The sequence below is a fragment of the Orbicella faveolata genome, unplaced genomic scaffold, assembly GCF_042242905.1.
Source record: "Orbicella faveolata isolate gen_17 unplaced genomic scaffold, um_ofav_v1 contig_26, whole genome shotgun sequence".
Taxonomy (NCBI): Eukaryota; Metazoa; Cnidaria; class Anthozoa; order Scleractinia; family Merulinidae; genus Orbicella; species Orbicella faveolata.
The window spans coordinates 14016377-14030863 of NW_028301554.1; the positions used below are offsets into that span (position 1 = coordinate 14016377).

At 41.6% G+C, this 14487-nt stretch overlaps 2 protein-coding genes across 3 annotated transcripts in view; one reads left to right on the forward strand and one right to left on the reverse strand.

Annotated features, from left to right (window-relative positions):
* Positions 1-100: 100 nt before the first annotated feature.
* Positions 101-7855, forward strand: LOC110058809 (uncharacterized). Of its 2 annotated transcripts, XM_020765469.2 has the most exons (8): positions 101-245; positions 1736-1807; positions 2473-2583; positions 2806-2925; positions 3380-3877; positions 4108-4947; positions 5476-5647; positions 6590-7855. In XM_020765469.2, exons 1-8 carry the CDS (start codon positions 242-244, stop codon positions 6792-6794), a joined length of 2022 nt encoding a protein of 673 aa, XP_020621128.1. In that variant the 5' UTR covers positions 101-241; the 3' UTR covers positions 6795-7855. The 2 variants fall into 2 exon arrangements, with proteins under 2 accessions (XP_020621128.1, XP_089152461.1); XM_089296335.1 differs by lacking the exon at positions 101-245 and having other exon boundaries at positions 1636-1807.
* The window catches only part of LOC110058810 (coiled-coil domain-containing protein 87-like), a 28082-nt gene continuing 21387 nt past the window's right edge, over positions 7793-14487 (reverse strand). The window contains exons 27-34 of the mRNA XM_089296333.1: positions 12851-12963; positions 12441-12556; positions 11205-11458; positions 10564-10689; positions 9972-10086; positions 9841-9902; positions 8457-8537; positions 7793-8012 (exon numbers count right to left, since the gene is read on the reverse strand). Coding sequence (XP_089152459.1) covers positions 7848-8012; positions 8457-8537; positions 9841-9902; positions 9972-10086; positions 10564-10689; positions 11205-11458; positions 12441-12556; positions 12851-12963 — 1032 coding nt within the window. The 3' untranslated portion in view covers positions 7793-7847. The remainder of the gene's footprint in view (positions 8013-8456; positions 8538-9840; positions 9903-9971; positions 10087-10563; positions 10690-11204; positions 11459-12440; positions 12557-12850; positions 12964-14487) is intronic.

Below are 14487 nucleotides of genomic sequence, written 5' to 3' on the forward strand. Positions count from 1 at the left end.
GTCAAATATCAGAGCCTCGATCAACTGGGAAACGTTAGCAGGTTAGAGTGTTACACAGCGTTACATATCTGGAGTGACAGATACTGATAGCTGATCATGTTTTAAGTCTTCTATTTTCCTTTGTCGCCTGACCTGTCGACAAAACCGCTCACGACAGCCAGTTCGACGTGTAGACGACCTCTGCAAAGAACGTATTCAAGGGTATCAGTTGTGACCAATCGCACGAACGATTGCTTCCGCGATGGGTAAGTACTGGATACAGTTCCTAGCCTGTTAGCGGCCTAACCGAACAGTGTTTGCATCGGATATTTGTTTGGTTAATTATCCAAAGCAATTATCTGATTGTTATAGAGCGTTATGTAGCGTTGAAGTTTTGCAATGCCCTGTCATACGTGTGCAAAAGCGGATAGATTTCAGTGAAGGAAAGTTTTACAAGATGGAGGGCGATACCTCAACATCAGCCTGCTTTGTGGCATTGAAAAACCTTAGGTACAGAGGAATGAGAAGGCAGAATTATCCGTAGAAAACGAGGAAGCAAAAACACACGTGTTCTTATCTATTTCAGCTGAGCTCATCGTAGAATTGATCGAGGAAAACGGTGAAGCATTTATGTTGCCCATTTACGAAGTTACAGTAGGGCTTTCCACTCAGATTTCTCCCATGAGAAAGAAACCTGACAGAGCTCTGTCTTTCTATTTTTGACAAAGAATTTTAACCTTTTAGCATGGCTAGTGAAATATGAGCTTATTCAGTTCAAATTTTGTTTTGTTTGGAAAGTGCGGGCTACACCGCACAAAAGAATTTCCCCCTTGGTGAAAGTTCCTCTCAGTATTGTTTTGTAAACAAGGTGTTTTAAGCTGACGTTTTCAAAAGGGGATGTTTTAAAACGAAAATATACAGGCGTAATACGTATAATCTAAGCTAATCTTAAAACACGTACGCAGCAAAGAGAACAGTAATTATGATTCCACAGTTCCTGCTGTGAAAGTGCGTCAAAGATCCGTGCTTGCGTCCAAGTGGTAAAGGAGATAAAATGCAACTTTAGCACTAGAAGCTATAATTGGATTATTTGTTTATGATCGAAACTAACTAGAATGGGAGAGGTAGGGGAGGGGCAAAGCCGGCGCGAGTACACTCCGTATTTCTCAAGAGCAGCTGAGGTCTTTGAGGAAACAACAACAAAGGCATCAACAATAGGAAAGAGAGCCCTAAACTCCATGTTTTTATTTCGCCTGAGGCAAGAAAGACTCCAGAGACTGTTTTTTTTTCTTACGGGACGAAGGCCTTGGGAACGTCAAAGCATACTAATAAACTGAATAAACACATGCTTGATTTGAGCAGTGAATTGTGCCAGGAGGGAAGACGGAAAAGTAGCCAATGTGTAGTGAAGAAATGTTTAGTATTACTTGACACAAAATCAAAGAGGAAACCGACCAAATAAGTCGCGATTTTTGTTTGCTAGTGTTGTCATGAAACAGCAGGCGAGGAAAAGTTCGACCTTTTACTGATAAAAGGCCAGGCAAAGGGCAAAACCAAAAGGAAAAATTGAAAAACAAGGCAAAAAAACTCACTTACTTCACCGCACAGTAGAACCAGCTTTAAATGAAATTCGCTCTACACATCGTTTCCATCTGTTGCTTTTAGACTCATATGCCAAAGAGTCCAAAGGAAAGAGAACTTTCGCTTCTTTTTTCGTGGATTCCATTTGAGTTGATGTTTTTTTTCCGTGTTGTAGGATCCGCTCTTGTCACAACAGGCCTGTGGCTTGCCCTCACATGTACCTTCCTGACTGTCAACGTCTCTCAAGGCAAGTATATGTAATGTTGCTCTTTGTTTTAGTTGGTCATTTCAGCAGTTCAGATACAACATTTGCCTTGACTTTGTTTTAAAGTTTGAGAGCTTGTCCGTTAAGGAGATATGCTTCGATATTTTAAGTTATCTTTCTGAAGTTCAAAATTGCTTTAGATTGAATGAATTCTCAAAATGATAATCTTCTCAAGAAGAAAAACACTGAGGAGGTAATAAAAACTGAAACTAAACAAGGATGTTTACGATTTAGAGGATTACGCACCACAAGCAATCTTAAAAACATTCGCCAACTTTTTTTTTCAACATACACTGTCCGTAACCTAGCTTAATTCTTGTATCTCTTGGTTACTTCATGCTACAAGTAGATGTGAAAAACAGATTTTAGTGCTAGTCTCAGCTGATAAGCAACTGAACTTTTAAACTTTTTTGATGATCTGGCCATCACCTCGGCGTTGAAAATTTGTAATATAGAAAAGCTTAACGGGACAATGACATGATAGAGACCAAACTGAAAAGCCAAGAATTGCAACTGTGGACAGCTGTTTCGACCTGGTTGGGTCTCGTTTGTACAATGCAATAATATTTAGAAAGCTCGACAGAAGTCTAGAGCAAGTTTTACAGGTTTCAAGAAGAGTATTTTGAAAAACAATTTTTTCCCCTCAGCTTGTGAAACTGGATTCTTTCGTTGTGCAACTTCTGCCGAGTGTCTCCCCGTCAGATTCAAATGCGACGGACACGAGGATTGTGAGGACAGTAGCGATGAACTAAACTGCAGTGAGTATTCTAAGAAACAAACAATTAAAATTGTCGGCATCAATAGTTTTAAACCGTTAATATATTAAAAGAAAGGGAAGATGGCCGATGTTGACGAAGTTGGGAACCAGTCGCCCCATCCCCAGGTTCCCCGCGGTCATTTCTTTGTCGATTTTCTTCTTGTTCGATTTTTTAAGGGTTTTCTTGCAGTTCATGCTTACTTTAATTGCTCTGTTATTTCAGCGAAGCAGCGGACCTGCCCTACAGGCGAGTTCTGGTGTGGTGACTGGAAATGTATATTGAGGAGAAAAGTTTGTGATGGCACACAGGACTGCTCAAATGGACAAGATGAAAAAGATTGTGGCATGTGACATTACTTATATTTTAGGGTCTGGTACTTGGGGAAGGTTTTCTCCGGTGGAATATCTTGAAGCTAGGCAGATATTATCCACATTCTCGTATTAAATTTTCCATTTATAAAAGATGTCTTTTTTATGGAAGTATAGAGATAGACTTAGGGCGGTGAGAGGAGAGGTGTCGGGGGAGAGGAGGGGTCGAGGGGTCGGAGAGTGGGGAAGCTTGCGAGGAAAAAAAATTATCTCGTAAGCGCAGTAAATAAGGAAACAAGATAGAGCTAGAATGGTCTCCGAGTCAACGGTCGAGAAGTGTACACCTGCGAACTCATGAAATCTCATGATTATTAACGTAGAAAGAAGATCAAATTTCTGCTTAATGTAGGTCTTACATTAAGATACAATATCTAACAAGAACAGAAACTTTTGGTGGTGTGCAACAAAGGACCTTGTTTCTTTTGCAGAAATGGAAGGCGTGTTCCAACACTTTGGGAACAAAAAGACAAAGCGATTTCCAGTTTACAAAACTGTCAAGGGCTTCGACATCTATTTGAGGTTTGTCGCCCAAAAGTGCACAGGACAACTGGTCGAGATCACGAGCAGGGACACCAGCCAGTACCTGCGAATAACCCTCCTCGATATAGGGCCCATTAGACTATCATACAAAACCTCTGTCGGTAAGGGCCAATTGGATCTTGCCATGCCATATAAGGCAGAATTCTGCGACGGAAAGAGGCACTCTCTGACGCTCAGCGTGTTCCGTGGTGTTGTGTCTTATGGTGTGGACAGAACCTCCCCAAAACGGTTCTTTGTGTCACGGTTGGCCGCGCCATTTTCATCGCCAGCTGGCATTGTCGTTGGCAAAGGGCTTGAAGGTTGTATTTCTGGTTCCACGGTGGTGAATCGCTTTAATGGGACACAAGAATATGCTGTTGGAATATCGTCTGTTTGCACTATGAAAAGTATGTATACCACTGGTTTTTAAAGTTTCCTTTGGAGACTGCAATATTCACTGAGCTGTAGTTCACCTTTTTAGTTTACCACAATAGAGGAAGTTTTCACTTTTCACTTTCACGTATGAAAAGCGTTGAAAATCATCAGTAGTTTTCAATTTGGAACTTACCTAACCAGTTATAACGGGAATAGTTGGTTAATGTCATGCTCTTTAAAATACATTCCTTTTTTCCATCAGAAACCACTACTCCACCTCCCAAACAACGATTATTTACCTACAGTGCCAGGAAATTAGCAACTTCAGATATATCAACCGGTCCAAAGTGTGAGCCACTAACCCTCACAGTCTGTAAAAGTCTGGGTTATAACAACACACAAGTTCCAAATCCTCTCCAACACAAGACATATCACCAGGCCGCGACTGAACTGTCAACGTTTATATCAAAGTTTCAGTCCTATTGTTCCCCTCATCTCGTCCCATTTCTCTGCCGATTGTACCTTCCTCCGTGTAGCCTGCCCCAGTCTGCCTCTCCTCCGTGCAGGTCGCTTTGCGAGAGTGTCAAGGAGGACTGTGCACTACTCAGCTCATTGGAGAGTTGGCCTGGGCACCTCAACTGTGAGAAGTTTCCACGAGCAAATGAGAAGGAAAAGTGCTTTCTGGGATCCACAAAGGTAACCTCCAAGAGGACAACGTTGATTAGAGGGACCTCTAAAAAGAAAGACATCCTCACAGAGACAAATACACTGAAGACAGCAACGAGCAATCAGATCAGTTATCCAACAAAGGCGGCAAAAAACGGAGAAAAAGTAAAAGGTGTAAAAACAGAAGCTGACCATACCACCGCAAATCCAGGAGAAGAGGCATCAACGGCACAGCCTTCGCTTAACAATGCCGCGAGAAAATCTGAAACAAGACAAACTGGAAAACCATTATCATTTAGGGGAACAGAAATGTCAAACCACACAAGACAGAACAAAGTGTCGGTGTCGAGAACAGTTCCAACAAAAACATCAGCCACAGACAAACACTTACGATGGAATGTGTCTGCTTCACCTACATCGTCTGAAAATAAAGGAGGTATGTACATCACTGTAAAACTTTTTCTAAACAAGTGACAATGATATTACTATGACATTAGTTGATCAAGGGGAAGGGTAGGGGGAGGCCGAGTAACTTAATGAGGGCTTTGTTCGTTTCTAAGCAATACACTGATTTAATGTGGAACCATATGCCATAATCAAGGGTTAAAAAGGTTCAAGAAATAATTAGCGTATCAATTTTTTAACAAGTTGTAAATGTGGGCCACATAAAACAGCCCCATTTGAAGATACAAAATGTAACCTTCTCAGGGTAGGAAGTGTTTTCAGGAAAATGCAAGAGTGCGTACTTTTGGGAACACAGAAAAGACAGTCAGAGATACATTTTAGAAACAAAAACGCCACTAACATTTTTACATGGTGTACGTAAAATACCATGGTGTTACAATCTTTAAAACCCAAGAAACCGAAACATTGATTTAACAATCGCATCTAGTGGCCCATTGTTGACTTACGCGGCTAAACACAGGACACTGTTTACATTTTCCTGCTGATTTTGTTTATGCAGGGAGTTGTGGAGGAGTGTTAGTGTCTCCCAAGGGCCAGCTGATGTCACCTGGTTACCCAGCAAGGTATCCGTCTAACACCACCTGCAGATGGGTCATCGCCCTACCAAGCGACTACCGTGTCATCAGTTTTACGTTTCACCGGGTGTACCTGGAGGAGGACCGCAACTGCATGTACGTAGCTTGACTATAAAGGGCCGAGTTCAAGTTGCTCTTCGTTTAGGGGGTATTAGAGGTTTACATAAGAGTCTTACACTGAACCGCCAATAGGCGCAGGCCTAACTCAGCGTGTTTTATCGGAAATCCGCGACAGGAATTTGACACGATCGTGAGCGCGTTGTTTTAAGGATATAATAATTAACAGATTTTGGCTTACACATACATAAAATTGTAGGTTTTGGACAGCAATCGTTTAGTATGTACTAAACAATCTGACCACTCGACTGCACGTTGTTGACTGTTCGCTCATAGAAAACTCAGGCTCGAAGTCTAATTTTGAATTAGTGCGAAGTGGATTTGCCATGGTTTGCGTATATCACATTTAGACGCGGGAGTCAACTTAAGTTAGGTGATTATGAATTTCTGCAGTTAACTAAAAAGCTTCGAAGTCTTGTTGCTGGTTTTAGACGTGTATGTTGTTTAAGCTGGCGACTGGTTCGTTTAAGCCTGGGTTACACTAGCGACATAACGACATAAGGAGGACGTTATTTCGTTATGTTTGAAGTGTGAACATCCTGACATAATGACATAATAGCAACACAACAGCATGAACATAACGACATAAGGAACAAAACTGATGTTTTCCTGATATTTTTCCTGATTTGAATTATTTGTTTCAGTTGTTTGCTCGGCCCCAGTAGCACTTGTGCTATAAAAACATTACCGAGGGTAAATAAAGGTTATATATTTATATATATTTCTTTATGTATTTCGTTTTTGTCGTAATGTCGCTAGTGTCTACTAGGCTTTACAGTCAGTTCTCAGTTAAGTCAATGAGATTGTAAAACCCTAGACATAACGAAACGCTTCCATACCATAGAGACAGCTCATTATAGCCTCGTTATTCTTTGTGGAAGTTTTTAGCGAGGTTCACTTGCCACCTGTAATTTTCTTCAGGTATGACTACATTGCGGTGTATGACCTGCTGGACAACCAAGTGGGTCAGCGGTACTGTGGCTCCGTCACGTCTCCCATTGTTAAAGATGTCAAAGGCAATGTGGCCGTTGTGTTGTTCAGTTCAGATTCTGCGAACAGCAAAAAGGGATTCATCCTCTCCTATGAAGGCCGCCAATGCCCCACGTCATCGGAAGTGGAGAACTGAAACACAGCTTTGGTTTGGGGTAGAAGACATGAGACATACATCTTAGTCAGCTCATTAATTCAATCTTATCCTGAAACGACTCTTTCTACTGTCACTCGAAAACTAAATTGACATGTGATCTTTATGTTGGTTTTCATATAGCTTGACCAATAACAAAAAAAGACAGGTTAGTCAAGGGGCGAAGAAGTCGACTAGTCACATGACTTGCACGTGCATTGAATGAGTTGCACAGGCGGTTGTTGGCTGTTTTATTGGGAGGAAATCGAAAAAACAAAACAGAAAAAAAAAACACGATCCAATGATAACCGTAAGAGACCTTTCACATTAAGATGTTGGGTTGGAATCTTCATCTTAAAAAAATGGGAAGTATATCAATTCTAATGGGTAGTATAACACATCATAGAAACATAAGTACTTTTGTAACACTATTTAACGAAATGTTTCTTGCGTATAGCTCTCGGTAAGTTTTCACGTAGCGTTATGGAGGTTGAACGTGACGTTGACTTTAATGAACACCTGAGTGCTGTTAGGGTACCACTTTGCACGTGTCTAACAGAATTATCTTAGCTTTAACATTACATTTGTTTTCAGTTTGAAGAGAAGATCGAAAATTAAGATTGGCATATGATGGAACCGTGAAAGCGTGTCGGGATTTACGTGAAATAAACTCAGTCGCGCCCATATTTCTTCCAATTAGTTCATCGGGCAAAAACTTTAAGCCTTATGTAGTTCCTTTGGCCCTCTCTCCCTTAGTAAGTAAACCGAGTTTAGAATAACATTTCATTAAGCAGAAAAACACCAAGAAGATAAAGATCAACAACAAGATCACGATGGTGAAGTTATGATAACATTGTGACCACTTATGAACGACAAGCTTGAAATAATTAGGTTGAATTCACAAGTCACAAGCTGTATCATAACAGCTCCTTTAAATTTAAATATCAGTCTAAATCATCTGTGAAGGCCACATGAAAAGCAAGGAATTCATAGAGAACAAGTTCTCTTACACAATTTTTATTATAAACGCTCTGTTACATTAAATAAAGATTTTATTTACAATATTGTATGCGCTGGTATTGGAGGAAGATCTGGTGTCTTAAGGGTAACCTCTCTCATTTTGACAAGTTCTCTGTCCATGACTTGTTGTCGTCGTTCTTGCTGAAGCCAGTAAAACATCTCGGTTCGATCCATACTAATTTTCTCCAGGTACGGACGTCCCTGTGAGATAAAATTATACCTCTTACTTCAGATAATCACGCTCTTTGTGGCAACCTGCCAAGCTTCTGCTATTTTCGACAGAAGAAACAGGTGTGAAGGAGAATGTCTTCATCGGTGCAGAGCAGAATATGTACAAAACAGTTGAAACTATCTCCCCCTAGATCAACTTGGCATCTAAGAAATGTTGTTTAGAGGCAGGTTGAACGGAAAAAAAGGTGCAAGACCTTGGGAGCAACAGTAGAACAAACAGACAGTCGCACAGCAAAGCTTTAAACCATGTCCAGGGATCCATCCGAGATACTGGCGAGAAAAACCTCATTTCCAAGATCTTGGGAACGAGGTTACGTGAAAACCCCCAAATCGAGTATATGCTACTCAAGTAAGTAATCACCTGGGATAGGAGCTGTGAGGAGTTTTCGGGATGACATTTCAATAAGGGCATACCTGAAATGTTACGGTATCTCCAAACTGACGATGAACGTTTGTCACTGCTCTTCTGACCTGACTTTCAATCTTTGACAGGCGCTGGGACAGATGAGAATAAACCACGTTAACGGAAACGTGTCACCTGCATTAAGAGTTGCAACCAACTGACACTGCCATTTGATTTAAGGTGATTCCTGACATTTGCAATGCGCATCCTTACTACGCATAATTTATGGCGTCATTAGCGCGCGCTCGTACACGTGCACATTGAAAACATGACGGATTTGCCTTGATATTGAGTTCTGTCAGTTGAAAAATGGCTATAGCTCACTAACGAGCTCGGGCACCCCAAATTTTTTTCCAGTCATTTTAATCAACTAATCATTAGCTTTGCGTGAGAAAAGACTGATCTGATTTCTATTGTTGAAAATTGAATAAATTAGGAAAATAGCAGCTGCACTGTAGTCTTTTCTATTTTGCAGTTTGATAGCCGTGGCAAGCAATTTGGTTCCAATATATTAACAAGGATTCAGCTGTCTGTCAAAATCAAAGTTAAAAAGTTTATTTGTGTCCGATACAAGTATTGACTGTAGTTTGAGGCGTGTTTCCATGAGTCTGGGTTCACAAAGAGCAATGATAGGGCAGATGGCCATTGCTATAGCTTTGCCTGGATTTAACGATCTTGGACGTTTGGGGACCCCTATTTTTCTTTTGATGGATCATTTTCTCTACCGATTTTCTACGTTAAGCGAAAAAATGAGGAAAATCTATCGACTAGAGGTTTGAAATTCTGGTAAAACACACCATCGCATTCCTTCTTCTAAGCTCTTCGTTTATCTGTGCGACGGTTTCAAATGCCTCTTGAAGGGTTAAGTTTTGTGAAAACGTTCGTAACATTTGGAATTATTTTCGCAACAGACCAACTTCTACAAAATATGACTAAGATAGTTTGCCTCCGTTGACTCACCTTCGATATTTTTAGCTATAAACCCCTGTAGACCATGCTGAATTACGTACGCCAATTTTTCAAAATCAGGGTAGTTTTCAACACGCTTTATCTCTGAAACGAAGTCCGTGACCCCCAATTTTTTTTCGCATTTCTGACACAAGTAACTCATTCTCTGACTGAAGTAAAAATTTAAAAAAAATCTATCGACTGGAAAATTTTCGCGCGAACGTCCTTAATAACTTCAAGTAAATCTCAACTTCGCTGGCACTACTTTAGTACCGAATATTAACTTCAAATTTGAGAATATACGGTTGTGTTGTTTAATATACCTCCATAGTTTATGCAATGACAAAGATTATCAATCAAATACAAACAACTTAAGCTAGAGATTTGTTTTGACACTACAACGTTAAAAACCTTACATTAGAATAGACAGAAGACATTTGGTATTACCGTATTAAACCAGTCCCTTGTCTTGGATTCTCTAATTCTTGCGGCGGATGAACCAGTGTTATCTAGGATTAGCACATGGCAAGTTAAAATCACCAACTGAAGGGTGTTTTGCAAGTTCATATCGAGCTTACCTTTCGCGAAGAATCTGTTGGGATCTGAAGCAGTTCTTTCAAAGTCTTCTAGCTTTGTCATTAAACTCTCGCGCTGTAAAATCACCTCTGTAGCAATCTCCCAGAACGTTAAAGTCTGCAATGTTGAAACAGCTTATAAGCTGCCTAGTTGACTGACACTGAAGTAATGTCAATACCAGCGTTAAATAGATCGATATGCTCTCTAGTGTTCTTGAATACCATTCAGTTTGTAAGTAGCTTCGATGCTTGAAGTAACGTGAGAAGAATTTGCGGATAAGATAGTAGTTGCCTAGTTGACTGGCACTGAAGTAATGTCAATACCAGCGTTAAATAGATCCATAAGATCTCCACTGATCTTGAATACCATTCATTTAGTAAGTAGCTTCGATGCTTGGAGTAACATAAGAAGAATTTGCGGATAAGATAGTAAAAGCTATTTTTAGAATTTAGAATAACTAAACGCATGGACTCTCCTAGTGATTTTCTCCTGTTTCTAGCATAGTCAAGTTAAAACAGGGAGCAATTTTGCAAAGTCCTTAAAAAAGACTTGAAATCACACAAGATAGACAAAACAAAGCGTCATCTCACTCACCTCCAGGAGATTGTTACTGTAGGGTTCAGCGCTGTATTTGATGGCCATATCTAGTCTTTGTGCATCAGGCATGCACAGTAACGTCCAAACTCTTTCCAAGCGATCTTGCGGAGACAATGACGCAGCCTAATAAACAACAGACTGCATATAAGTCAAATGAAAAGTCGCATCAACGTTAGGTCCTCTGATCAAATTTGGGACGCGTGGCATCTTATGGGTAATAGGCTGGACACCGAATCGAGAAGCCCTGGTTCGAGTGGCCCTAGTGGTGATCGAGGACATTATGCCGTGTGCTTGGGCGACTCTCATACTACTTCTTTCGACCAAGGCGTAGGTGAAGCCAGGGGGGGGGGGGGGAGGGGGTAAATTCTACGATGGACTAGAATCCCACCCGGAGGCGAGGTTAGTTCAAATACTCGCACTCGCTTTGTGCTACAGACACCAGGACAAGCTCCGGTGATAAAGAGCTCTTTGGCGAGATCCAGACTTCATCTTTCTGAAGGAAAGGTATGTCTTATGAACAATCCACAATAAGCCCGTAAGCAGGCTCTCCGTGCAGCAAAGAGACGAGATCCCGTCGTCTTCCTCATGACCCTCCCGAGAGAAGAGTCCACCTGCAGAAATTCCCCAGAGCCACTTACCTCACTTGTACTGACAGTGTCCCCGCCGCAAATGCTACCAGCAGGCTGCGGTATGACCCCAACAGAGCTCGCCTTGAACAATTTCTCCAGCCTTTGCTGGTCAGAGTTTGGAGTCGCGCTTCTTGATGCCGAAGACTTGACACTTCCAAAAGAACGAGCCGACGGCGAGGCGACTGCTCCACTTGACTGTTTAGATGGCGTGACCGATCGCACGGGCAGGAATGTGTCTTCAAGATTGGCCAGGAGCTCTTCCTCTAAGAAATCCGAAGAAAATAGAAACATTTGCCTGCTTAAAGCTGCGTACACAACCAAGGGTATGGCAGTGTTTTGGACAGTCAAACGTGAACCCGAGAATGAACTTCAAGGTTCCTTGAAACGAATGCAACCACATCTTTTCATCTACCACCAAAACGCCCGGAACAGAAGAATACAAAGGGTCCCTCGTAAAAAAGATAAGCTTTTAACTTTACGATAGTACTATTAAAGACTTGTCCAAACTACCAAATAGTTAAAGGTAATAATCAAGTCTGAAAAAAGTACATTTTGGGCTTACCTAAAAAAGAAACGCTAAATAAGTGTGACACGTTTCTTGAAGCCACTACTGTTATCTCAAAGACACCTGTCCACCGCTCCAATGGTATACAAAGGACAGGTAGGTCATGTCATCAATGCAACAATCATAGTAGGGATTACCTTCAGTAAAAACGTTGAACGTTTTTACCGAAGATAACTATACCATCGAGCAGTAATGAAACAAAGAATATGAGTCTGAAAGTCACAAAAAAAGGACGGTGGTTGTATGTGCTCTGTACATGCGGGAAAGTGTTTAAAACCGTTGTAGTCGATCTTGAGCTCTATTAAGCAATTAGATTATATGCTCGAGATTTCTATCGTGTGATAGTTGAGGAGGGCGCAGCCTAAGTCAACTATCACGCATAGAAATCGAGAGCGAATAATCTAATTGTTTTAGTACAAATCGACTATTCGTTCAAAAGTTTATCTAAATCCTCTTCACAGACACTTCGAAACTGCCAAGAAGCGGCCGTCCTATTGTTAACAAGCGCACACTGCTACGCTACTCACTATCTATCACAGAATGCATAGTGAGTAGTGTAGCCAATCAGAGAGCGGCATTCGTGATTTATACTAAATTTATTTAGATTTTCTTTAAACACTGTGTAGAGCTCTGAAAGGTTTAAATCCTCTTTTGAAGGTAGTTGTGACAGAGCTACTTACCATCCACATCAGGCTCGTTTCCAAGCCCTCCCAAAAGAACGCTGTTGACATTCCACACGCCAGGTTGATATTCAGTTTTTATTGACTTCAGTTCGGCTAGTTTTTTCTCTCGTTCCCTAAGAATAGAGATCGCTGGAATTTAGTACAACAAAATAGTATAACCAAAACTAATTAAAATTGAGCTTAATTAATCCATCTAATTCTTAGAGCTACTCATTCGGTAAAACACCTTCAGCTTTGGCCCTCTTCGTGGCACGTAAGGCCCTCATTTAAAAGCATTGAAACATCCAGTCGTGAAACAGAATCTTCACCTCCACGTCTTTAGCTTTCTTTTGATTCGCGCTCCTCATAAGTGATCGTTAACTTTTGTCCTTTACCAAGAAACGCCTGCCCTGCAGGCCAGCGGTTACCTTAACAAAGCCATTTGAATGGTGTCAGGACGAGCCTCGTCTCCATCGTCTTCGTCATCAGCCTCGTGATCAGAGTCGTACAAATGGAACAGCAAAGACATGTAGTCGTTTTCCTGGAAGAAACATACCTAAATAGTTGTTCTCTGCGCTATCACCGTGAATTAAATGTTACTGACTGTGCATGGTAGCGAGGAATACTAGTAGCCTCAACTTTTCCTCGAAAACTGAAAAACGCCATGGGAAAAACGGCTGCGGATTACTTCAGATAGCACAATAGATCTTCGAATGAGTTTTTGGAATGCTCTCAATCGACGTACTTCAAGAGCATTCGTCAGTTTGTTACTGCGCCTTTCAATAACATGCGGACTCTAAAATTCAAAGCTTAACTGACAAATGCGTTTTTCGCTACCGTCAATCAAATGTTCGGCGGCTCCTCCCAGCTTCCGACTACTGTCGAGCACTGTTTCGTTGTCTGACCTGTACTCAGCGATTTGATTACCGCTCGCTCGGCAGTAGTCGGAAGCTGAGAGGAGCCGCCGAACACTTGATTGACGATAGCGAAAAACGCATTTGTCGGTTGAGCTTCGAGTTTTAGAGTCCGCATGCTATTGAAAGGCGCAGTAATGTAAAAGAAGTGGGTGGAATCAGTCAACAGCGAAGCAGTTACCTACAAGATTGCAATTATTGCTGAGTTAAGATGATATCGATCGAAGACTCTGCCTAGATGTGTAGACCATAGGGGTGTCTGGAAAACCCCAACAGCGAATAGCGAATAGTCCCGAATAGTGCGAATAGTCTCGAATAGTGCCAATAGTGGCGAACAGCCGCGAAAAGTGGCGAATAGTGTAGGCTCGATTTCCGCCGCTTTCTCGAGTCCGGTCTACGTTCCTCCCCGAGAAGAGAGTGAGTTCGGAGGAGGAGCGCGGGCTCTTTTCCCGAACAGCGGCTGGTAATCGAGCCTACGAATAGTGACGAATAGTCGTCAATAGTCACCGCTTTAGATCTAATATCCTGCTTAAATTAATTATCCAGATAAGCAACAGAATTCCAGTGAATTTATTACCTTTTCTTCTCCGTACTTGGGCTAGGACTGTCCATCGCCGACGTTAAGAAAACAGAAAACACAAGGATAACCTAATAAAGACGTATTTACGCTTTTGCAGCGGTTAAAACGGAAGAAATTACATTTAGAAACACCTGTTGTCCTGATAAGCGTCTGTGCTTTTTAGGGGGCAAATCCCATCCTACGTTGCTGGGAGGTTGACTGCGAGATACTGGGTACCCTATTTGCTACGATTTGCCAGTATTTGCCACAATTGGCCACTATTCGAAACTGTTCGCCAGTATTCGAGACTATTCGTACTATTCGTTATTCGCTATTCGGGGCAATTCGCTGTTCGCTATTCACTATTCGGGTTTTCCAGACACCCAGACCATAGTCCCTCGCATGTCTGTGGTGAGCATTTTTGCCATGTGCACAGAAAACTCACCGATATAGGCTCACACTACATAGAATGTAGTGAGGCATGAGAATAAAGAAGCTGCCTAGAGGAAACAAGGTTCAAGGCTAGGACCCGAACTCCAAACCTGTAACTGTAAGCCACGAGACCACAGATAAGAGGATCTTAGACAAGCGG